General features: G+C 41.4%; 1 protein-coding gene across 5 annotated transcripts in view; it reads right to left on the reverse strand.

Annotated features, from left to right (window-relative positions):
• The window catches only part of LOC132404920 (long-chain-fatty-acid--CoA ligase ACSBG2-like), an 83,799-nt gene that overhangs the window by 42,626 nt on the left and 14,107 nt on the right, over positions 1–27,066 (reverse strand). For 4 of the 5 annotated variants that reach the window (XM_059989530.1, XM_059989526.1, XM_059989527.1 and 1 more), the window contains exons 2-4: positions 9,622–9,965; positions 3,458–3,711; positions 1,106–1,194 (exon numbers count right to left, since the gene is read on the reverse strand). In XM_059989530.1, the coding sequence (XP_059845513.1) occupies positions 1,106–1,194; positions 3,458–3,711; positions 9,622–9,910 (632 nt within the window). In that variant the 5' untranslated portion in view covers positions 9,911–9,965. The remainder of the gene's footprint in view (positions 1–1,105; positions 1,195–3,457; positions 3,712–9,621; positions 9,966–27,066) is intronic. The other variant, XM_059989529.1, reaches the window with a different exon arrangement.

Consider the following 27,066-nt stretch of genomic DNA (forward strand, 5'->3'; position numbering starts at 1 on the left):
AAGGCGGGATGGATTTAATCAGGTGCCACAGAGATGCAGGCATCTTCTACTGTGTGACCAGCATGATAGCGTGTAGCAGTTAGCACAACGCTTTGCAGTACCATTGACCCGAGTTCAATTCCCACCACTGGCTGTAAGTAGTTTGTACATTTTCCCCATGACCGCGTGGGTTTCCTCCAAGTGCTCCGGTTTCTTCCCATGGTCCAAAGACATACCAGATGGAAGGTTAATTGGTTATTGTGATTAGGCTAGGATTAAATCGGGAGATTGCTGGCAGCATGGCTTGAAGGGCCATACCTATTCAGTGTTATATCTCAGTAAATAATAGTAAGTACATTTGTGGTCACAGTTCCAACTTACTAATTGCTTTATTATTTGTTACGAGTACAATGGAAGAGATAGTGAAATGCACCATTTACATCAAATCAAGTCAGCAAGGATTGTACAGGGCAACCTGCAAGTGTTACCACACTTCTAGTGGCAACACAGCACACCCACAACTCCTCAATCCTAATTGTACATCTTTGGATTGTGGGAGGAAACCAGAGCACCTGAAGGAAACCCACGTGGTCATGAGGAGAACATACAAACTCCTTGGAGACATGGTGGGAATTGAACCCCAATCTTGCTGCTGGTGCTGTAAAGCATTACAACAGCTGCTATGCATCGGAGTTACAAACAATTCATTAGAACAGAGCCTGCTGTAACCCGGGGAGAACATGTTTCTGAATCATATTTACAACCATTTCTCAGCAGAAGCAAATTACTTGTTTTGTTATTTGAGACATAATATCAGACTTGTTGCTGACATAAAGGCTATTAATGAAATTAATTTAATTCTGAATAATGACAGTTCGTAAATAGAATAAATTAATGCAAGCCTTTAATTTTAATCCATGACTCTAAAATTCAGCCACTCATTGGCAAGGAGTTTCAGACTAAGGTAACTGTTGAGCATCTGGGGTGGACTGAATGGTACGTGCCAGGAGCATATGTCACACTGCTTTTTGGGACAAAACCCTTCAGCAGGATCCATTAGCTAAACTTTTCAAAAGTACTTAAACATGCAAATCCACGTTCACTCAGTAACAGTTAGGGTGCATACCCTGCCAGAATTGTTCCTAAGTTTGCGATGAACCACTCTGGAGAGTTGAATCCTAGGATGCCAACTGCATGGAAACGTTGCAGTCCAAGCTATGAACACAAACAGAAAAATGTTACTATCCAACTCTCCATATTTTGAATAATTGCACTTTATTGATTGTACAGAGGTCCTGAATAAAGCAAACTAATAAGATGATGCACGTGTGATTAAGAGATCTAAAATATATCACGTGACCTCCCCCAGAAGCCAATGTCTTATCCAGTGGGTGAAATGGCTGGACCGGCAGACACAAATTCCTCTTGAAGGCCTCAAATGAACTCATCTCCACATTAATATCAAAATCAAAGACAGTGCATTTCAGATTCCAAACTTGCACTCAGCGTCGGTAGAACCCAGGAATTGATCGTGGACTTCAGGAAAGGGAATTCGAGGGAACACACGCCATTTTTAAAATCAAGGAATCAGCAGTGGAAAGGGTGAACAGTTTCAAGTTCCTGAGTGTCAACATCTCTGAGGGTCAATGCTAGATCTAACATTGATGCAGTTAAAGGAATGCATGGCAGCAGCTATATTTCTTTAGGAGTTTGAGGAGATTTGGTATGTCACCAAAGACACTCACAAATTTCTACAGGTGTACCATGAAGAGCATTCTGACTGTTTGCATCACTGTCTGGTATGGAGGGGCCACTGCACAGGATTGGGGAAAAAAAAAGCTAGAGAAAGTTATAAACTCGGTCAGCTCCATCATGGTCACTAGTCTTCCCAGCATTGAGAACACCTCCAAATGGCATTGTCTTAAGAAGGAGACATCCATCATTAAGAACCCCCATCACCCAGGATATGCCCTATTCTCATTGCTACCATCATAGAGGTGGTACAGGAGCCTGAAGACACACATGCAATCTTTTAGGAACAGCTCCCCCCCTCTGCTAATGAACAATGAACCCAAGAACATTACCTCACTATTTTTCCTCTCTTTATTGCACTACTTAATTTCATATATACATCTCATTGTAATTTGATTCTTTATTGTATATTATGAAGTACTGCTACTGCAAAACAACAAATTTCACAACCTATGCCAGTGATATTAAACTTCACCCTGAATCACAGCCAACTAAGGATTTTCCTCTTGTTACTCTCAGTTCCTTCCTTTATCCATGTGACCTCCAGACCTTGACCCCTACAGCAACAGGAACAACCTCCTTCCTGCCCAGGTACCTCATCATTTTACAAACTTCAATCAGCTCTTCACTTAGTGTTCCCTAATGAAGCCTCGACCTTCTTATTCCTGTAATTGTATTACCCCACCCTCGAGGCCACTCTCATGAATCTTTTCTCAATTCCTTCACATCTTTCCGATATAACGTTGTGACCAGAGTTGAATAGGGTATTCCGGTTGAGGTCAGAAGCACGTCTTCTGAAGATTAAGTGTAACTTCACCACTTTTACACTCAAGGCCTTATAACAAAGCTCAGAATTGCATTTGCTCTCTTAGTGGCTTGCTCAACCTACCCTTGCCACTTTCAGTGATGTGTGGGGCCCCCTGCCCCTACCCTCATTTCAGAAGGATATTTCTAATTCTATAATGTCTTTCTTTATTCTTCCTGTAGCCTCACATTGCCCTTTAGCTGATGTGCCTGACCCATTCCCCGATGTGTAAATCCTGCTGCAGTCTATTACTGAGTTCTTCACAATTCACAATATTGCCGTGTTTAAAGCAATTTAAAAAAGTTAGAAATTGTGCTGTGTATCCCCAAACCTAGATCGTTATTATTGATCATTAATTTCTGGGCAATGCCTTCATTCAATCCAAAAGTGAATCATTTACAACCCCATTTAAAACAATTTTAATATTCTTTAATTGCCAGTGTGTGTCAAAGCTTGGGCTGGCCTGTGGAGTAGCAGCATCAGCACTGGACTTTGAGGTGGACGGTTCCGAGTTTGAACCCGGCCAGGTCCCGGCGGCAGCATCCGCACGGACAGCAGACCTGGCAACCTTCTTGCCACAAAAACCCTATCGATCGCTACACTAACATGAGTCAACATTGGCTCAACAACAAGTCTCAACACACTGAGCCCTGCCTTGGTTCCTGTCGAAGGTGTTTCGGGGGCAGGACGTCAGTAGCACAACAGGTGAAGCCAGTATCTCATTGACCAACTCCACTGAACCCATCATCTGCACTAGATTCGTACAGGAGTCAATAGATGTGATGCAGAGTCTGAGAGGAGGACCAAATCTTACTGGGAAAGAAGTTATTCAAATTTAAGCATCTTGCATTTTAAACTTTGCTTCTATAATTGAAGTTATTCCATGCAGGAATTGCTTTAAGGAAGCTAGAATGCACTTGCCTTAAGAAAGCTTTTCGCAGCAGTTCGGCATTGAGTGTAATATTGTTGATAGGTGTATTTTTCCCACCGATTATCCACTTTGAAAGCCAAAGCGTTGCGCTGACCGAAATTTCCAACCGCCAGGCTAAAGAGCTGTCCAACCGTCAGAGGCGAATCTGCCCCTCGACCAGACTCCTCCATCCGGATCTTGACCGCGCTACTCATCCCTGTGTTCCACCAGCTGGTCGCAGGAGCAACTTTCGCAGGATACGATTCTGAAAATGCAATCGCAGAGTTTGAGTAGAGCAACACAAAAACTGGCCTTTAGGCATATCCTTCCTAGTCATTCATGTTAGGTCCACAGCCTCCAAGACTTTAGTCACTGAAATTGGTTTATTGTTGTTACATGTACAGAGACACAGTGAAAAGCTTGCCTGGCATACTGTTATAACCATATAACAATTACAGCACGCAAACAGGCCATCTCGGCCCTTCTAGTCCGTGCCGAACGCTTACTCTCACACATGGATCTAACCATTACGCAGGTGTATCACATTGTTCTACTACACTGAGGAAGAACAAGATAAAACAATAGCAATGCAGAATAGCACATATAACAATTATGATGGAAGTAATAAGTGGATCTGAGGGAGCAGCTCACTGTGTTCCAGCACCACCCACCATGCTATGGCGCTTGTCTAGATGTTTCTCAAATGTCATGAGGGTATCTGCCTCCACCACATTCCTGATTCCTCGTTCTGTGTAAAAGACTTCCCCCCTCTAAACTTCTTACTCTCACCTTAAACCTATGTCCTCATGTCTCTGACATCCTTGCCATGGGAGAAAGGATTTTTTATCGACTACCTTATCTTTCCTTCTACCAAATTTGCACACCTTAGCCTCCTCCACTCCATAGAAATCAGACCCAACTATCCAATTCTCTCCTTATTATAATAATGCTCCATCCAAGCAACATCTGGTCTGTACCCTCTCTAGTTTTTGAATGATGTCTGTAATGGATCATTAATAGGTCACGACAACAAAAGCAGTTTATCTAGTTTAATCATGTCCTTCCTAATGTAGCAGCCAAAAACACACAGACGAATAAAATCACAAATGAATTAAATCACAGGAACACAAACATTAACCTCCACTGGTGATAAATCATTTCACCTCCTGATATTTAAGCAGCCCATCTTCTCTAGGCAACTTGCACTAGTTACATAAAGGATTAATTATTAACATGTAGCACACTTTTTCATAAAATCTGTTGCATGTTTTTTTCTTCCACTGTTTAAATACTAAGCAAAGATACACAAAAATGAGGTTTTCGTGTAAACACAAGGTCCCACTATATCACAAGCTGAATGAGAAGGTTGTTGGCCTAGAAATTGAATCACGTCTGCAATGGATTAGCCACCACAACAAAAGCAGTTCATTCGGGCATATAAAACTGAGTATCCTTTCATAAAGTATAAAAGAGAGGCAACACTGGACAGTAGTTTGGGCCCTTTATTAAGAACGGGTGTGCTGACATTGCAGATGGTTCTAAGGAGGTGCACAAATGTGTATGAAGAGAGTTTGATGACTCTGGGACTGTACTCATTGGAATTCAGAAGAATGAGGGGTGACCTCATGAAACCTATCAGATGTTGAAAGCCTCGAAAGAGGGGATGTGAAGAGGATGTTTCTTATGGTGGGAGAGTCCAAGACCATAGGACACAGCCTCAGAATAGAGGGGCCTCCTTTTAGAATGGAAATGAGGAGGAATTTCTTAAGCCAGAGAGTGGCATTAATTGCCGGGGTGGCTGTGGATGCCAAGTCATTGGGTATATTTAAGGCAGAGGTTGATAGGGTCTTGTCTGGTCAGGGCATGAAGGGGTACGAGCTGAAGTCAGGAGATTGGGGCTGAGAGGAAAATGGATCAACCATGATGAAATGGCAGAGCAGGCTCGATGCCAAATGGCCTAATTCTGTTCCTGTATCTAATGGTTCTATGTACTTGATGGGCTGAATGGTTTTGCTTAAAGTTGTAGTATTATAAAATTAGTATAGTGGGACCATTTCCATTGACAGGATTATGCTCAGAAACAAGAAATTTAAGTTCATAGTTCAAAATAAATTATCAAAGTACATTTATGTCACATATACTGTACATATGTTGACATATATGTTTGCTTTGACATACAGTAAATCAAAAAAACATAACAGAACCAATGAAAGACCACACCCAACCTGCAAAAGACAACTAACACCAAGAAAAAGCAATGAGTTTCAATAACATGAGATGAAAAGTCCTTGAAAATAAGATGATTGTTAAGATTTTATATATGTAAGTGTTTACAGTCTGCTGCATAGTTAATGAAAATGATTTTCTATTCCAGAAGGGACTTGAATAGGTATTTGAAGAGAAAAGTTTACAGAGTTATGTGGGACAAATTACTCCTCCATGACGTATGTGATTTGGTGTTCACACGTACTCTGATGGACAAAGCCAAAAACCTGATGCCATCCAGTTCTTCCTGAAGTAATAAAACAATCTTTTAAACAATTTCCAAGACAGCAATATTAAGGACACTTGGAGACATGTGTCCTTATTAGGGTGATCGGTGGGGTGGGGGGAGTGGCGCAGTCGTATAAAAGTTTGTGTTAGTAACTCCAGTAACCGGAGTTTAATTCTGCTGCCATCTACATGTTCTTCCCGGACACATGGGCTCCCTCTGGGTGCTCCATTCTCCTTCCACATTCCATTAGTACATTAATTAGTCACACACGTGTAACGGGCAGTGCGGCTGTTGGGCCCCCAGAAAAACATTCTAGTTCAGATGAAGCATGATGGCCAATTTTATTTCTGGGCATTCCAGCTATGCCTTCTGCCGCAAGGTACTTTCTTTATTCCTAATGGCTTACACCTTCCACCTAGTGCCACCTTTCTATTTATAGATTCATTAACTATTTTTAGATTCCTTATATGATAACTGGTATTCACCTGTCTATGCGAGGTGAGAGACTGAAGGGCTGGAATCTGAAACTGTTGGAGAAACGCAGCAGGTCAGGCAGTATCGGAGGAGGGAAATGGAGAGTGAACATTTCAGGTTGAAAATCTTCATCTGATGTGAAGGTTTTAGCTGCTAATACCCTTCTTGCATTCTTAGTTACATTTTCCTTTCCACTCAGAGTGACCTGTGTTCAGGCTGGTTCTTAATGGTGTTATTCAACTAATGTTCATTGCATAACTTTTTTTCCTTCATTATCTTCACTTTCCTTGTCATCCAAGGAACTTTGGCTTTGTTCCTCTGCCTTTTTCCTTTGTGACAAGATGCCCAGCCTATACGCAGAGATATCTAGTCTCACATTTACCTTTTCTCTTTGAGTTTTCCTCCCATTATTTGGTTCCATTCAATCCCGGATCGGTCGCTCCTCCTCCACAGATTCTGTCTGAATCACTGAGTTTTTTTCCAAGCAGTTTCTAATTTTGTTTCAGATTTATAGCATCTGCAGTTTTGATTTGATTTTTGGGTCCCTCCTTAACCCAGTGAAATTTCACTTTGGACATTTCCTTATTAACCAAGCCTCATTATGTGATAATCACTTCTCCCCAGGTGTGCTCCATCTAACTGACCCTCCTCATTCCCACAAGCTGGTCCAACAATGCCTCATTGCCTGATGTCTACGAGTCTGAGAGATCAGGACCAGGGACCATTAGCTCCAGGGCAGGAGGTTTGTCTGTGTGTGCAAGGGTGGGAAAGGGGCTTGTTATACAGCATTGTTCTGCTGAACATGGTGGTCATGACGATGCTTGCCAGGCATGTCAGAATCTGGTAACACAAATGATGCAATACACTATGTTTTGATGTACATGATAAATTAATGAATCTGATACTGGCCCTCGATGAAATCTCCCCTTCTATTTTGTTTTTATACCGTACTCCCTCTGCCCTCACTGTTCACAAAGCAGGGCTGAGACAGAATGAAGAGAGAGAAAAAAAATCTTCAAATCTAGAATGTTACCTGGTTTTCAGCACCTAAGTTACAGGGAAAGGTTGAACAAGTTAGGTCTTTATTCTTTGGAGTGTAGAAGATTGAGGGGGACTTGATAGAGGTATTTAAAATTGTGAGGGGGATAGATAGAGTTGACGTGGATAGGCTTTTTCCATTGAGAGTAGGGGAGATTCAAACAAGAGGACATGAGTTGAGAGTTAGGGGGCAAAAGTTTAGGGGTAACACGAATTTCTTTACTCAGAGAGTGGTAGCTGTGTGAAATGAGCTTCCAGTAGAAGTGGTAGAGGCAAGTTCGGCATTGTCATTTAAAGCAAAATTGGATAGGTATATGGACAGGAAAGGAATGGAGGGTTATGGGCTGAGTGTGGGTCAGTAGGACTAGGTGAGAGTAAGCGTTCTGCACGGACTAGAAAGGCCAAGATGGCCTGTTTCCGTGCTGTAATGGTTATATGGTTAAATCTACTCTGGAACCGGTGAAAAAAATGTGGTAAACACTAGTTTGGGATAAGCAAAGGTGACCTCACTCTCTATCTTTCCTTACAATCTTTGACAATGACATTATAAGCAGGAGTATGCATGTTGCAACATTAGAAAATGCTGATAAGGAGATTTTTTTTTTTGTTAACTCAACAGTAACATCGAGTGTGTGTTGACAAATACCTGAACACAAGGCCGGGCAGATGAGGTGATTAAAAGAGCATATTGGTTGTAGTGATTTTGTTTTTGCCAGGGCCAAAAGTACAAGGACAAGAATGTTGAGATAACACAAAATGAGATGTTAACTGTACCACTACTAGGACAGTGTAAAAATTCTGCACTGCACAACAGAGAAAAATGTGATAACACTGTAGAAAATGCTAAGTATGTGAGGATGCAGGGTCATTATAGTCATGATAAGAGATGGTTTAGTCTGGAGTTAGTTCCTCTAGTACAAAGGAAACTGAAGATAATTTAAGACCACAAAGACAGTTAAGTAAAAGAGCAGAATTAGGCCATTTGGCCATTCCAGTCTGCTCCGCCATTCAATCTTGGTTGACTGATTATCTCTCTCAACCCCATTTTCCTGCCTTCTCTCCCCATTAAATTTAACTGAGTAATGTACATTGGGTAAACAGAAGGGGCTCATTTCCCTTAGCTGCACAGTTTGTAAGTAAGCAACATGGATTTAAGTTCTTTGCTAGAAGGACTAGAAGTCATCCAGACGTGCACGGGCACTCTCACCTCTCACCCTGCCCAATCCGCAGCACAATTCGCAATCCAGCCCATCAGTGAGGCTCCAGCAGATTCCGTTCTAAGTCCCCGGCCGCTCACTCCTATACACACTGATATGAAAAACTGCAATGAGAGGGGCCCACGCACATCTAGATGAGTACTTTTGTGCTTGCTCTATTCTGTCTTTATGAATGAAGTTTTGAAACTGATAAGGGGAATGTGTATCTTTCTGTCTTACCAGCTTAATCCACAAACCTTTTGGCATAACAGAGAGAAAAACAAAATTATCCAGTGAGCAGAGGGGTCTAGAACTCACTGCCTGAAAGGATAGAAGAGACAAAGTACCAATATATTTAAGTATATATCTGGATACGCTTTTGGAGGCATAGCCAGTGCTGACATGAGAGATGAACTACAGTTGCATAGCAGTTAGCACAATACTATTAGAACTTGCATCATTCCAGAGTTTGGAGTTCAATTCTGACATTGTTTTGTAAGGAGTCTCTGTATGTCCTTCCTGTGGTTTTATTCCAGGTCCTCTGGTTTCTTCCCACATTCCAAAGATGTACCGGGGAGGTTAGTTGTCCTGTGATTAGGTATGGGTTAATAGGGGTCGTGGGGTTACTGGGGCAGCACAGCTCAAAGGACCAGAAGGGCCTCCTCCACACCGTACCTCAAATTAACCCAAGTATCACCATGAAACGGTCTCCTGGGCTATGAAATTCTATGCTAATTTTATTATTCTTGTACATCATCTGGAAATAAAACTTTTCAGAGATAACATTGTGAGCATTCTAAAAATAATTAATATCATTCATGCTGCAAACATGAATTCTCCAGATGTTCCTAAAGTGGAAGATCATCTCATACTAGTATGCATATCTTTTATAAGTCAGATTTTAGTCACAGATACTAATTATACAAACAGGTAGATTACAATTTAAAATACTGATAAAAGTGAGCCAAGCTACCTGTTCCCACTGAGTGTGTTACAATCGAAGTAGATTTTATTTGCTTTTCCTTGTTGATTAGAGAATCATCCCTTTTCTTCTTTTCCATTCTCGCAGAGTTTGAAGTATTGCAATCTGCCAAACTTGGTACATTCGGAGAAGTTCCTTCTACCTGTTGCTCAGAATTTCCAAGGGAATCATTTATAGTTTCTGATAGTTCTTCGTCATCTTTACTCTGCCGCAAGACAGAGGGCCTTATATCACCACCTGCATCACTGGGCCAGGAATTGCCATCGAGGATCTCCCCCATCAACAAATCTGAAGAAAGGATTTGGTCGGGACTGTGATTTTTTTAAAAAATAAAGCTGCAGAAACAAATATCCAATATTACTCTCAGAAATACAGTGAGGTTTAAATTCATGTATCATTAAGGTAACAAAAAGAACCCAATATGAACCTAACATGGGTAAAGAAAAATTGTACTGAGCCTACTTAATGTGTAGAGTTCAGCTCTTCAGTGAGGAATGACTGCTCACTGGACATTACTTTCATTCTTCATACGTTTGTCACATTAATTACAACAAGAAAATTTTAGCATTGGATTCTGACATACTTTACTGTAAAGTCCGATTTTTGTCATAATTTTTTCCCAAATTAAGTTCAGTACAGCTCTAATTAATTAATACCTTGTGCACCTTATGAGAAAAGATTTTAAAACTTATTAGGATAAATTCATGTTTACATCAAGACTAATGAACCTAGCCAAAAGTAGTTTAGTGCTGGAGATCCTATCAGTGGTCATTGAAGCATCGTTTAAAACCATTATTATCAGACTGCAGAACTTCAACCACTTTCAGCAAAAGAAAGGTAAAGCAAACAGAATTAGGAAATGGGAGAGCTTAATTTTTTACAAATATGATGCAAAAAGCAAACAACTTACAATGACTAAAGAGACTACCCAGCTGTTACCTTTGCAATTACAACGGGAGGACAAAGGGCTGGCAATAACTACATTTAAGCAGAACCCTTCTGTTAAAAACATCTGTAAAAGGAGCATCAGAGCCAAATTAAACCACGTGGCCTATTTCAGCTTGGGATGGGGAGTAGGAGATGGCAAGTGACAACATTACCAAGTTATAATTCCCCTCTTCCAGCTTCTCTACAAAGTATCATCAAGACCCATAACACTTTATAATTGAGAATTCAAGCTCTTCTTGAGCCATTAATCTGTAAGAATGCATACCATTAAATTTCAGTATGAGTGAAATATAGTCCAATACTAAATAGTTCACAGAGCATAACTGGACTTCTAGAATGCTCTGGTCAACAAGACTTTTGGAAGCTCAAAGCATGAAGTAATTAAAAGGAAGAGCATTAAATACAGAAAAACAGGACATTTTACTTTTTAACCTCATCAATCATGTGATTTTTACAGTCATTAGACATTGAATTAATACTTACAACTCTGCTGTAAAGGCTAATTATAAGTCTTTCATTCTTAATTATACATTAAATTTTCATATTCAGAGTTTTTAAAAATTGGTACTCTGTATCAGGAATTTAGAAAACACCCATACTGAGAACACAAGAAAACACACACACACACACGCTGAACACAGGTAGGGGGAAGGACGATGGCAAGAAGGTGACAGTTGAAACCAATAGGGTAGGAAAGATTTAGGGCTGGAAAAGAAGGAATCTGATTGGACAGGAGAGTGAGCCATAGGAGAAAAGGAAGGAGGAGGGTTAACAGAAGGTGATAGGATGGTGAGAAGAGGCAAGAATGGGGAGTAGAAGAAGTGGGGAGTGGGATGGAATTTTTTTTTTTAACCACGAGGAGAAAATCAACATTCAGACCATCAGGTTGGAGACCAACCAGGCGGAACACAAGGTCTTGCTAATCTGCCCTGAGGGTGGTCTCATCGTGACACAAGAGGCAGCCATGGACCAACATGTCAGAATGGGAATCAGAATCGAAATAATACGCCACCCAGAAGTTCCACTTTTGGTGGATGCAGTGGAGGTCCTCGACAAAGTAATCCTCCAAATTCACAACAAGTCTCACCAATGTACAGGAGGCTGCATCGGGAGCACCAGACACAATAGACGACCCAAGCAAGTTTGCAGGTGAAGTGTTGCCCCACCTGGAAGGACTGTTTAGGGACCTGAATGGAGGTGAGGGAGGAGGTGAATGAGTGCTGGGAGAAATATTAATAACAGTGACCAGGTGGGTAACAACAGTTACTTGACAAGGTTCGGTGTTGGGAACAGCAGCATTTAAGCCTTTACTTCTGATTTTGGTTCACTAGTTCAGTGCAAGATGCCAAGTAGTTAAAATCTCAAACCAGGGCAGTGTGGTTTTACGTGGCAGTGCAGAGCTGTGTGGAAAGAGTACCTCAGGAAAGAAGGAAACATTAGCCAAAACAGTCATTTTATTGCATCCACATTGTGGATGCATCCACTGTGTGGAATGAGCTTCCTGGAGAAGTAGTAGAGGCCAGTTCAGTTGTGTCATTTAAGGTAAAATTGGATAGGTATATGGACAGGAAAGGAGTGGAGGGTTATGGGCTGAGTACAGGTAGGTGGGACTAGGTGAGATTAAGAGTTCGGCACGGACTAGGAGGGCCGAGATGGCCTGTTTCCGTGCTGTGATTGTTATATGGTTATATAAAAACATATTTACCTTTAAGAACATCATATAGAAGGATTGCAAGACAATAAAACAGCACTATGTGTGGACTGCATTCTAGGAAGCAACTAAGTGCAAATCTAGTTGGTGAACAAATAGATGAGGTAAAGAGATTGCATTTCGGCTTTCTGAATGGGAGTACCAAATTGAGCCACGTCTTTTCTCCATTTGTACGGTACTTTGCAAATAATAGTTAATAATGCATCAATTATCGACATAATCCAACAAAATCCTTTTAATGATATACAACTTCAACAATGAGGTAACCAAAACTGCACATATTCTGGTTATGTCTTTATCAATATTACAAAGCTGTGCCACAACTTCCTTGCTCTTATATTGTATTACCCAGTCAATGAAGGCTAGCATCTCTGACATTGCCTTCACTACCGTCACCAACCTCATCAAGCTTCTTATTCTGGCATCTTCCCCCTTCCTTTCCAGTCCTGATGAAAGGTCTCTGACCAAAACCTCAACTGCTTACTCATTTCCATAGATGCTGCCCAGACTGCTAAGTTGCTCCAGCATTTTGTGTAGCTCTGGATTTCCAGCATCTGCAGAATCTCTTGTGTTCAAAGTTAAATACTGAAATGTTGTGACAGGCAAATTGAAATGGAAAAATATTCTCTTCACTTAGAAACCAACGAGCACACAGGGCACACTGCTGCATAAATCAGGACACTTATACACAGCAAGTGAGACAAAGAATCTGAAAATATAGTCAGATACACCTGGTCAGTTTTTCCACATTACTGTAATTATCTTAAGGTGAAATGTGTGTGTGTGTGTGTGTGTGTGTGTGTGTGTGTGTGTGTGTGTGTGTGTGTGTGTGTGTGTGTGTGTGTGTGTGTGTGTGTGTGTGTGTGTGTGTGTGTGTGTGTGTGTGTGTGTGTGTGTGTGTGTGTGTGTGTGTGTGTGTGTGTGTGTGTGTGTGTGTGTGTGTGTGTGTGTGTGTGTGTGTGTGTGTGTGTGTGTGTGTGTGTGTGTGTGTGTGTGTGTGTGTGTGTGTGTGTGTAGAAATGGTTCAGTTCACACCAAGAACAAAGGCACATGACAACTTCAAGCAGAAATTCAACTTTTCTACTATCTCCCAGGATAAAGGCAAGTACCTTCTCACATACAAACATTATATATTTACATCCTTCAATCCCAACATATACTCAGTGGCCACTTTATTAGGAATCTTCCATACCTAATAAAGTAGCCATTGAGTATATATTCATAGTTCAAAGTAAATTATCAAAATACATATATGTTATTATATACAACTCCAAAAACCATTTTCTTGTGGGCCATGCAGTAAATACAATGAAACACAATAGAATCAATGGAAAAACACAACAAATATGGGCAAACAACTAATGTACAAATGACAACAAATTGCAAATACAAAAATAGACAAAAAAGTAGTAATAATAAAAAATTTTAAAAGCAGTAAGTAGAGAACATGAGTTACAGAATCCTTGAAAGTGAGTCCATAGCTTGTGGAATCATTTCAATGATGGAGTGATTGTTGTTATCCCCTCTTGTTCAAGAGCCTGATGTTTGAGGGTAATAACTGTTCCTGAGCCTGGTGGTGTGCGCCCCGAGGCTCCTGTACTTCCTTCATGATGGCAGCAGCGAAAACAGAACAAGTCCTTGATGATGGATGCTGATTTCCTGTGACAGCACTCCTTGGAAATGTGAGCAATGAAGGAGAGAGCTTTACCTGTGCTGAACTGTCCATTCAAGAGCACTGGTGTTCCTTTTGCTGTGATGCAACCAGTTAGTATATTCTCCACCAGGCATCTATAGAAGTTTGTCAAAGTTTTAGAAGATATGCCAAATCTGCACCAACTTCTAAGTGTCTTCTTTGTGATAACACTTGTGTGCTGGACCGAGGACAAATTCTTTGAAAGGATAATGCTGAGAAATTCAAAGTTGCTGACCTTAGATCCCCTGATGAAGACTGGCTCATGGACTTCTGGTTTCCTCCTCATGTCAATAATCAGTGAGAGATTTGTGGTTGTCTGCTGCTGTACCCCATCCACTTCATGGTTCGACATGTTGTGCATTCAGAGATGCTCTTCTGCACACTGCTGTTGTAATGCGTGGTTATCTGAGTTACTGTCACCTTCATGTCAATTTCTGACCATTCTCCTCTAACTTCTGATTTTCACCCACCAAACTGCCGTTCACTGGATTTTCCCTTTTTTTTGTTTTTTTTTTGTACCATTTTCTGGAACTCTAGAGACTGCTGAACATGAGAATTCCAGGAGGTCAGCAGTTTCTAAGATACTCAAAACAACCCATCTGGCACCAACAAATATTTCACGGTTTTAGATCACATTTCTTCCCTATTCTGATGTTTGGTCTGAACCTCTTGACCACGTCTGCATGCTTTTCTGTACTGAGGTGCTGCCACGTGATTGGCTGATTGCATTAACAAACAGGTGTACAGATGTGCCTGATGAAATGGTCACTGAGCGTATAATCCTCTAATATCACAACCCCCGTTCAATATTTCACATACCCTGAATATGTTTAAGTATTGACAGCTATTAATGTAATACTAATGTTTTCAATTAATTTGAGGTTTTTTTTAAATCATGTTGGTATCAGGTTCTAACATTGATCTTTCTCTCCCCTCCCCTTCTCTTGCAACATAGGATCATAGTTTCACATGCTTCCACTCTTGACAGATGAGTCAACTTTTCACAGTTGTGCAAACTTTGCCTCTTTTCTGCAAAGGTTGTTTGGATGATGACAGTGGCATTGGTTCAAAGTAAATTTATTATTAAAGTACATATGTCACCATATACAACCATGAGATCCATTTTCATGTGGGCAAACTCAGTAAATACAAGAGCCATAATAAATGAAAGACTGCGCCCCACACGACAGACAAAATATCAATGTGCAAATGATAACAAACTGTGCAAATACAAAATTTAAAAAACACTGAGAACATGAGATGAATCAAACCATTGAAAATGAGTCCATAGGTTGTGGGAACGGTTCAGTGATGGGGCGAGCAAAGTTGAGAGAAGTTATCCCAACTAGTTCAAGAGCCTGATGGCTATGGGTTAACAACTGTTCCTGAACCTGGTGGTGTGAGTCCTGAGGCTACTGTACGTCCTTCCCGATGGCAGCAGCAAGAAGAGAGAACGGTCTGGTTTCTGATAAAGGATGTTGCTTTCCTGTTTCAGTGCTCTGTGTAGATGTGCAATGGTTGGGAGGGCTTTACCCATGAGGGACTGGGCTGTATCCACTACTTTCTGTAGAAAGTTCTGTTTAAGGGTACAGGTATTAGTGTCTTCATACCAGGTCAAGATGCAATCAGTCAATATGCTCTCCACCACACATCTATTTGGCAATGCTAGTATCCCTCCAGTGTTCTGAGGTGCCTTGTGCAAGCAGTCCAGGTTTAAGAAGCATATGGTGGAGGGTGGGGATATTTGTAATGACAGGGGTCACTGTTTCCCAGTAGATATGTTTATACTAGGTATACAGTGATGAAGTTCAGATGCCTTTCTCTCAATCAAACAAAGGCTGTTCTGGTACATTGAAGACAGCAGTGTATTTCATCATTGCCTTCTCTGAGTTGTGTCTCTTGAGATGCAGAAACAGCTGACACCATGCCTTCATGACCACATTTTTCTCACAGTGAAGTCCTGAGATTACTCAAGTTAAATTCAAACATCCTGAATGTCAGCATGTTAACTGGGGATCATTTCCTCCAACACTCACCTAACGTGAACAATTTGATAACATTCCAGTGGGTTCCCTTTCCAGAGCTATGCATTTCAAAATTCTCAGCGTTTACAAATCCACCCACAGCCCCACTCCACCTCACCTCACCCCACCCCACCTTGCCCACCAGCAAACACCCTTCACTTCAGTCCCCAGCCTACAGACTTTGCTACATCCCTCCTCCACTTGCCTGAAGTGACTGGACCTTCAGTTACCTGGATGTCATCTCTGGACTTTGTACCCCAAAGTTTCTCATCAACAGCTCCCTACTATCCTCTAAATAACCTGTTCATTGGTTGTCCTGTTGGCACCATCAGGTTTCTAGTGCATTTTCTTGCAACCAAATAGTAGACACAATTCAATGGCTGAACTTTTGTAATCAAGAAAGACATCCTTCATCTTTTGTGCTGTCGCATTCATGCACTATGCATAGCTTGGTAGTTTTGAAAGCACAGCTGAAAAAGAAAATTCCAAAGTATCAAAGGCAAAGAAATTACTCTGAAAGAGCTTCACCAAGTCTTAGAAGACAAGCCATGCACCAAATACAAAAGATTTTATGATGATGAGCTACATCTGAAGTATTGCATTCAATTCTGGTCATACTATTATAAGGCAACAGCAAAGGAGACAGCGCAGAAGAGCTTCAGTGGGATGCCTCCTGGATTTGAGGAAATATGCTGTAAAGAGAGACTGGGCAAACTAGCGCTGTTTTCTCTGGAGTGGTGGAGGCTGAGTGGTGGACCTGATAGAAATTTATGAAAGCATGAGAGGAATAGATAACGTAGCTTGCTGGTATCTTCCACCCCAGGACCAAAATACCTAATACTAGAAAGCATCCATCGAAGATGAGAGGGAATTCAAAAGAAATGTTCAGGGAAAGTTTATTTTTAAAAAGTGGTAGGTGCCTGGGATGTGTGTACCAGAGGGTGGTGCAGGCAGAAATGATAGAGGAAGTGTTTAGAAGGCTCTGAGATATGTAGAGAACAGAGCGATATGGACCATGTGCAGGATGAAGGGATTAGGTGTCAATAGCTTAATTGGCTCAGCACAACAATGGAGACCTAAAGGGCCTGTTCAACATTCAAAAATTCCTATCAGAAGTTTAATTCTCCTGAACTCTGTCCCTACCTATTTATAATTTTCCAAACTAATTTCAATTATATTTCTCAGCTAACACAATGTAACTCCCTGGGTCGCCTCAGGCTCACTCAGCTCATTCTCGTCTAGGGGGAGCAGCCTTCGGCCCCGCCAAACTGGGTAATCTGCTGGTTGGATGCTGTGTGATGTCCCCGCCTCGCCCAAAAACAGACAGTACACCATATGTGATTAAATGAGTACAATTTATAAAGGTTACTATAACTAAGTGATTAATAATGATACAGTATATATAAGGAGAAAAAAATAAAGAAAAGGCGCCAAACTTATCAAAGTCCAAACCACTTCGTGCACAACCGTTGGAGCTCAATTACTGAAGTCTTCTGGCCACCATTCAATCCCCTCCGAACTCCTCGACTCGCAGCTCAGGACCCTCCGAGTGGTCAACCAAGCACATCTAGCTTCATCCTCGGAGTACCTCCCGGCCTCGGACCCCCGCTTGGGGTCCGATCCTCGCCCAGTTTACAGCATTGCGTCCTCTCTCTCGACCCCCTCGCGCCGCCGATCTGCCCAAAAGCCCATCAACAAAAGCTTACAGACTCAGAAGAAAGAACATTAATCCCCATTTGGTTTACAAAGGAATACCATTCTCCCAGCACTCTCTCGCAACAAAGAAACATTCCTGCTTTTAACAAAAGAAGCCCTTTTGATTACATACACAGTAACAAAGAGAAAAAAGAAGAAACCCCCTTTACAAAAAGAACCTGGAAAGGCTCAACAGATTTTTGTCATCAACTCTTTGCCAACAGATTTTTCTCCCTGACTCTTCCTCCACTACATTTTGATGACTGTATTGGTGCTGCTTCATGCACCCATGCTCAGCCGGTCAATTTTTGCCTCTAGCTTCCATCCTGCCCTTAAATTCTGACACCTCGCTCTCCTTTCTTGATCTCTCTGTCTCCATATCTGGGGACAAACTGTCAACCAATATCTTTCATAAACCTGATTCCCATATTTATCTAAACTATACCTCTTCCCACCCTATTTCCTGTAAAAATGCTATTCCCTTTTCTCAAATTATTTGTGTCTGCCACATCTGTTCTCAGGATGCAGCTTTCCGTTCCAGTCCTCCTTTTTAAAGAACATGGTTTCCCTCCCTCTACTATTGATGTTGCCCTCACACACATCTCCCCCATTTCCCATATCTGCACTCACCTCATCTTTACATCGTCATAATAGTGATGGAGACTGTCTTCTCCTTACCTACCATCCCATCAGCCTCCACATCCAACATATTACCCTCCACAACTTCCACCACCTCCGAAGGGACCCTACCGCTAAATATCTCTATCTTCCCCACCTCCATTTTCCGCAGGGATCGCTCACTCCGCGATTCCCTTGCCCATTCTCCTTCCCCACTAATCTCCCTCCAGACACTTATCCCTGCAAGTGGCCCAGGTGTTACACCTGCCCATATACTTCCTCCCCCACCTCCCAAACAGTCCTTCCAGGTGAGGCAACGTTTCACCTGCGAATCTGCTGGGTTTGCCTATTGTGTCCAGGGCCCAGCTCAATGAGCACCTTCACACTAGCTGACACAAGCCGGACTTCCTGGTGGCCAAACATTTTAGTTCCAATCCGCATTACCATTCCACGTCAATCAACTAAGATGAGGCCACCCTCAGGATGGAGGAGCAACACCTTGTATTCCATCTGGGTAGTATCTAAATCTGATGGCTTGAAATCGATTTCTCCTTTCGGTGAACAAAGTTCTCCCTCGCCCATTCCCCAATCTACTACTACTTCTCACCTACCGATTACTTTCTCTTGGGTCCTCTACACCTTCCCTTTCTCCCATTGTCCACTCTCCCCTTATCAGATTCTTTCTTCTCCAGCCATTGACCTTTCCCACCCACCTGACTTCACCCATCACCTCCGAGCCAGCATCTTTCCCCTTCCCCACCATTTAATTCAGGCACCTCTCATCTTCCCTCTCAGTCCTGAAGAGGGGTCTTGGCCCAAAATGTCACTTCCATCAATGCTGCCTGACCTACTGAGTTCCTCCAGCTTTTTGTGTGTGTGTTGCACAGGTTTTGTTAAATATACAACAAGAATATACCTAACGATTAACAACACCAATTTTCTTGGTGGACAGTCAGCGTACATTGTTAAACCAACTGAAATCCTACACCAAGGGTTACACACAAAGAGTTAAAGCAGAAAACAGAACACTCAGACTGTATAAATCCTCTGAAAGTTGCAAACAAGCACTTGGTATTTAAACAGTACTCAAAATTTCCATACAAAATTCCCTTTACTTTTCCCTGACATCAGATCTTTCCAATGGAATTAATTTCAATCCTTTGCCACATCTCCTAATTTACATTTCTCTACAACTTCTCATTTTCCATTCAAACATCCCAACCAGCATCATTTCTCCAACATTTTGTCAGTGATCAACGTGTGTAAGGCAAATCTATGTCGGGTGCATTCAAGAACTGGAGTACTACGACTCTGAGACCCTTATCCCCACAATCTAATTGTCAGTTGGTACTTGTGTTTAGGACACTTGGATTAAGTTCCACCTTGGCCACAGCAGCTTAAAAGGAACCAACAAACCTAGGAAATACACACTAAATGCTGGAGGAACTCAGCAGACCAGGCAGCATCTATGGGAAAAAGTACAGCTGACGTTTCAGACCGAGACCCTTCAGCAGGAATGCCAACTGTACTTTTCGCCGTAGCCGCTGCCCGGCCTGCTGAGTTCCTCCAGCACTTTGTGCGTGTGTGTGTTGCTTAGATTTCCAGCATCTGCAGATTTTCTCTTGTTTGCAGCAAACCCAAGACATTAGTTATTAATTTCACAAGCAGCAGGACAGCATGTCTGCCACTGACTTTGTGAAATATGTGTGAGGTAAGATGGCGGATACATAATCTTTTAAATTCCTGGTCATCACTGAGTAGTTACAACAAACACTTACTTAAATCATGATTGGTGAAAAGATTGCTACCTCAAAGGTCAAAAGCCTTCATGTTCAGTTTTATTCCAGCACCCTGAGTAGATCATTCATATATATTTTTTTTTTAATCGTGTGGGTTTAGAAAAATATAAACAGAAGAAGATTCTGCAAATGCTGGAAACCTTGAGCAACACACACAAGATACTGGAGGAACTCAACAAGTCGGGCAATACGAGTTTCTCCAGTTTAGAAAAGATTTCCTGAAGTTTCAAATGGAAGTGTTCTTATTTTCCCCAAACTTACTCAAAGTAATGCTTCAGATTCACAGCTTACTACGTGTAACCAGAGAGCCATGCCTGTCACATGACAGCACTGCCCTCACCTGGTCGGAGGTCACACCACCTGCCAGTCATCATTTCACCCCTCCCAACTAATCAATGCACACCTAACCATTGGCCACCTTAATTGGATTAACCTGTCTAGCACCAAGCCGTTGGCCCCCGACCTATAAAGGGTGCTACAAGTGCTTGGCTTGCTCGCTCTCTTTTGCCATCTTTGTGGGACTACCTTGCTTCACTCCAGGCTGAAGACCACAGAACAGCTCTGGAGACATGTGGTAATGTGTGCATTGAATAGGTTTGTGGGAGTGTTTATTGTTATCCCTTTAGCAAAGATCTGTGCTTGCCCATAGCCAAGGGGGCAGGTATTGTAGTTACTTTTCCCCTTGCTTGTATGTGTACCTGTACTCCGTCCCCAGACCATTTTCCCATGTATTGTACTGCTGACCTGACTTTTCCCACGCTCCTCTATTCTAAGCGCGTTTGTGTGAATATTGTAGCCGCTTGTGTTGTTCCCAAGCTTTTTCTCCCCTTGTAAATAAACTCCTTATTAAAACTGTGTGTCCAGAACTCTTGCCTTTGAGACCCAAAGAAGCTTTCTCATTTCCATCACAACACTATGTTGATAGCTTAATGGGGATCTTATTAAAACTTGACAAAGGCTGTTTGAATGAAATGTTAGCTCTTTCTTTTGTCTCATATGCTGTCTGTCCCACTGAGAATTTCCAGTATACTCTATTATCTCAATAAAGTTGCTAGATTTGAATTGCTGTACAGATATGATTGGTGACAAATTGAACCAGGTTCTACTCATCTCATAATTACATCAACACTTAAATTGTGTCAAATTTCATACCAGGAGAAACAGGGGAAGCTTTTTCCCAGTTTTTGAACAGCCCAGCAGCCAGCCACAAATATATCTCCTCAAACTGTCCTCCCTTCTCCTTTGACCCTTAGGGACTGCCAAATTGTTGTTGGTACGTGGAAGTAAAAGGGGCATGAATATGATGTCTCCTTGTTTTTCTTTCACTTTTAACAGGAAATACTTATATTTACATAGTTTCCAAGGATATCTCTAAGTACTTTACAAACAGAATGCAGGCAGTCCCTGGGTTATGAATACCTTACAGGCATTGAAACATAGAAACAAGCTCCCATAAATCCAAAAGTCCAATGTACAGACCATAAGACATGGTGGAAGAATTAAACCATTTAGCCCATCTGGTCTGCTCCACCTTTTCTTCATGGCTCAGCCATATCCCTCAGCCCTAATCTCCTGCCTTCTCACATCTCTTCATGCCCTGACTGATCAAGAATCTTCGCTTTAAATATACCCAATGACTTGGCCTCCACAGCCGCCTGTGGCAACAAATTCCACAGATTAACCACTCTCTGGCTAAAGAAATTCCTCTTCATCTCCATTCTAAATGAACATCCCTCTATTCTGAGGCTGTGTCCTCTGGTCTTAGACTCCCTAGCATAGAAAACATCTGCTCCACATCCACTCTATCGAGGCCTTCCAACATTGAATAGGTTTCAATGAGATCCCCCCTCATTAGTGCCTATGAACAGCAGAACTGGTTCATTTCATACACTAGGTGACGAAAATACTTGACAGCAAAACAGCTTGAGCACAAACAATAGTCATCTTTGGAGTGCAATCCTTTACAAATTCTGTACTGTTTAATTTGTATAGTATTTGGCCATTACCATATCTCCAAAAACAAAAAAAGTGACGGTAGTACATCTAAGAAAGAAATGGAATGGAAGTTGAAATGCATATTAAAACTAACTACTATCAGGTAGTTCTGATATGATTTGAAAAAGGAGAAATGCCACTGACAATTGGCAAAGTATTGGGTGACAGTCATTAATGGTAAGGCACGCATTCTCTCAAGCACGTCAAAGGATTGGTCCTGAAGTAGACCATCATTGCCTTGATTATTAAGATGAAATACTGCAGATGATTTGCCTTGGAAATTAAAACTAGTGCCAAATATCCATTAGCCTGATGCTTATTCAAGATAAATCAAAACCTACTTAAAGATTTAAAGAAAAAATACGGAGTTAAAAACTTGTTACAAGGAGGGGGTGGTTTATTAGATTTAAAGTAAGGGGTCTTAAAGGAAATTGGAAGTCATCTCTTCCAGTCATCAAGAAGTCCAACAAAACAGCTAGGATGACAGCTCTTTGTGCATTCTGGTTTAGGAACTATTTTAGTCTTGAGGTCCCGAGGTACTCTGCTTCCAAGAATGTTATATTCAAGATTTTAATGGTTCTTAATAATAATGCCTGCATCATTTTCATAAGCTAGTACATTTGCCACCAAACACAACTGCTGTTTTCCAGCCGTTTGGGTCAAGGTGTAATTGCACACTACCTCTGCAAGGCATTTTCTCAAGCCACTAAAGTATCCAATACAGCAGAAGGCAAGACTTTAAGGGAGCTTGGAATTCATACAACTACGATGCAGAGAATATTTCAATTGTGGTAAAGCAGTACTGATGCAATATGGTTACCCCATCACATGATTGTGTATGCAGAAACAATTATTTTCCAGCTTATGGACAAAATTGATTTATGGATGTCTATATAATAATGGAACCCTTCTCAACTAGGAAACCATCTATTATTGAAAATCATCTCATCAGGTCTCTTTGCAAGGCTACATAAAGAGTTGGGGGTAGAACTAGTGTTACGAATGTGCCACAACTCTGAGGGGCCGAAGGGTACAAAGTAGCCCCCTCCTTTTTGAGAATCACAACATCGCTATTAATTTGGGTCTGGGACCCAGGAAATGAGAGAGAGACATCCAGAGTACGCAGGGTTTGGAATGTGCCCTGGCCTCTGAAAGGCAGAACCATTGATAACAGCCATTGTCTCTTGGAGACGGAATTGTGTATTGAGTACTGTACTATTCATTGAAGCCCTCAGGGGATGACCAGAGTGGGCTGGTTGGGGGATGGCATCCTCCCAACCTGATTGACATCTGAGACCCAGTGAGTAAGGATAAAAGAGGGTCTGGGGAACAACCCCTTGAGACGCACCAGGAGAAACGCTAGAAATCCCGTGACAGCGTTTAATATCGACAGCCAGTGGAGGGCTCGCGTGTGTCCTTCTCCCTTGCCTGGGAATTGGCAGGCTCGCCACGGAAGAACGGCTTTAGCTAAAGGACCGGGTACACCAATGGAACTCTCAAAGGATCGAAATCATAAAAAGGAAAAGCTGGGAAGTTTCTAAAAATCTCTCTTGACTCCAACCAAAGGCTGCAGCCTGAATGAACTGAGTGACTTTTATATTTCCATCGGACAATACATTATCCCCTAGACAACGATAGAGCTTATTTATTATTGATTATTATTATACCCACACTTTTAGATTTAGTATTGATGACATATATTATCTGTATGTTTGCATTGATATTATTTTTGTGTATTTTTACTAATAAATACTGTTAAAAATAGTACCATCAGACTTCAACGGACCTCTCTATCTTTGCTGGTAAGTGACCCAGTTACGGGGTTCGTAACACTAGTGCTACCTTTAACAGATAGCTAGCATGCACAAGATTGGCCAAATGGTTTCCTTTCCTGCAGGAATCACTATGGTTCTTTTTTTTCTACTGATAAAAAAAGGATATAGACATTAGTTTTAAGGCAATCTGTTCAAAACTTTCCTGCCAACTCACTGCTCTTCACATGATCACTTGCTCTTTTAACTTTTTAAAATCTAATATTCTTATTCAGAATTGTGTTCAGAATGTATTCTATTGAACTTAACTTTGAAAATCTGATGTAACCATGCTAATTTATTTGGAATTTTGCACTCTACAAATTGGCTATTTCAAATAAAGTAATAAGCATTACTGCAGCCCACTAATTAGTTACTACCATTCTACTGGTTAATGTTTTATTAAATTACTGGAATAACTTGGCTACAGAGGGAAAGAACGACAGCTCAATATTCCAGGTTTCCATTGCTTTGGACATGATTGAGCAGGGAGGATTAAAGGGGGAGGGGTGGCATTACCAGTCAGGGAAAATGCCACAGCTGTGCTCCATCAGGACAGACTGGACAACTCGTCTAGTGAGGCTTTATGGGTGAAATTCATGAATAAGAAAGGTAAGACCATGTTAATGGGACTATATTATAGAACATCCAATGTCCACGGGACTTAGAGGACTAAATCTGTAGAGAGATTATAGACTGTTGCAGGAAATAAGGTTGTGATAGTAGGTGATTTTAACTTTCCACATATAGACTGGGACTCCCATCCATACTGTAAAAGGACTACATGGGATTGAGTCTGTAAAATGAGTTCGGGAAAGTTTCCTTAATCAGTATATAGAAGTCTCAACAAGAGAGAATGCCACACTTAATCTGCTATTAGGGAATGAGACAGGGCAGGTGACAGAAGTCTGTGTAGGACTGTAGGGGAGTACTTTGCAGCTAGTGATCACAAGGTCATTTGTTTTAAGGTAATTATGGAGAACAAAAGGACTGGTCCTCAGGTTGAGTTTCTAAATTGGAGAAAGGCCAATTTAGATAATATCAGAAAAGATCTGGCAAGGGTGGATTGGGGTCAGGCTGTTTTCTGGCAAAGGTGTACTTGTTAAGTGGAAGGTCTTCAAAAGAGAAATTTTGAGAGTACAAAGCTTGTATGTGCCTGTCAGAATAAAAGGTAATGATTTCAGGTATAGGGAACCTTGATTTTCAAGAGATATTAAGATTGTTTAAAAAAAATAATCAGATATAGGCAGGTAGGAACAAATGAGATACTTAGGAGTATAAGAAATGCAAGAACATTTAAGAAAGAAATCAAGAGAGCTAAAAGAAGGCATGAGGTTGCCCCAATAGACACGGTGAAGAAGAATCCTAAGGGATTCTACAGATATGTTAGCAGTAAAAGGATAGCAAAGGACAAAATTGGACCTCTGGAAAATCAGTATGGTAAGCAATGCATGGAGCCAAAAGAGATGGGGGGAGACCTTAAATAGATTTTTTTTGCATCTGAATTTACTCAGGAGATGGACAGAATCTACAGAAGTGAGACAAAACAGCAGCAAGGTCATGGACCCTCTATAGATTACAGAGGAGGTGTTTGGAGGCAAATCAGGATAGACAAGCTCCAGGGTCTGACAAGGTGTTTCCTCGGATCCTTTGGGAAGCAAGTACAGAAACTGCCAGGCTCCGAGCAGAGATATTTAAATCATCCTTAGCAACAGGTGAGGTACCAAGATTGGAGATAGCTAATGTTGTTCCATTGTTTAAGAAAGGCTCTAAGAATAAACAAGGAAATTGCAGGTCAGTGAGCCTGGCATCAGCAGTGGAAAGATTTGGAAGGTATTCTAAGTGACCAGATATTCGAGTAATTAGATATACAGGGACTGATATGGATAGCCAGCACGGACTGATGCATGGTAGGTCATGTCTAGCCAATCTTATAAAGTTTTTCAAGGATGTTACAGAAAAGTTGATGAAGGCAAGGCAGTAGATGTTGCCTACATGGACTTCAGCAACACATTTAACGTGGTCCCATATAGGATGTTGGTCAGGAAGGTTCAGTCGCTTGGCATTCAAGATGAGGAAGTAAATTGGATTAGACATTAGCTTTGTAGGAGAACCCAGAGAAAGGTAGAAGATGGCTACCTTTCTAACTGGAGGCCTGTTGTCTAGTTGTCAACACCACAAGGATCAGTGTTGGGTCCATTTTTTTGTCATCCACATCAATGATCTGGATGATAATGTAGTAAACTGGATTAGCAAATTTGCTGATGACTCCAAGACTGGGGGTGTAGCGGGCAGCAAGGAAAACTATCAAGGCAGCGGGATCTGGATCAGCTGGAAAAATGGGCTGAAACATGGCAGATGGAATTTCATGCAGCCAAGGTCTTACTCAGCGAGAATACAGGTCCATAATTCAGGTAGATAGAATCATTAAGAAATCTTTTGGCACATTGGCTTTCATAAATGAAAGTACTGAGTACAGGAGATGGGATGTAATGTTGAAGTTGTACAAGATGTTGGTGAGGCCAATATGGAGTATTGTGTACAGTTTTGGGAAGCTGCAAGATTGAAAGAGTACAGAGGAAATTAAAAAGGATGTTGCCGGGACTGGAGTACCTGAATTACAAGGAAAGATTGAATAGGTTAGAAATTTATTCCTTACAACATAGAAGATTAAGAGGAGATTTGATAGTGGTATACAAAATTGAGGGTATAGCTAGGATAAATGCAAGCAGACACTGAGGTTTGGTGAGACTAGAATTAGAGGTCATGGGTTAAGGGTGAAAGATGAAAAGTTTAAGGGCAATACGAGGAGAAACTTCTACACTCAGTGTGGCGAGAAGGTGGAATGAGCTGCTAGCACAAACGTTGGATGTGATTTCAATTTCAACATTCATGAGAAGTTTGGATAGGTACATGGATGGGAGGGGCATGGAGGTCTGTGGTTTGGGTGCAGGTCAATGGGACCATGCAGTGTAAATTGTTCAACATAAACTGGATGGGCCAAAGGGCCTGTTTCTGTGCTGTAGTTTTCTCTATTATATTAATCAGACTAAATCACATGGCTATGACAACCTTAGATTCAAATTTATCACTTGTACATCAAAACATACAGTGAAACATTGTTTATGTTAAGAACCAACCC

The sequence above is a fragment of the Hypanus sabinus genome, chromosome 14 (assembly GCF_030144855.1).
Source record: "Hypanus sabinus isolate sHypSab1 chromosome 14, sHypSab1.hap1, whole genome shotgun sequence".
In the NCBI taxonomy this organism is placed as follows: domain Eukaryota; kingdom Metazoa; phylum Chordata; class Chondrichthyes; order Myliobatiformes; family Dasyatidae; genus Hypanus; species Hypanus sabinus.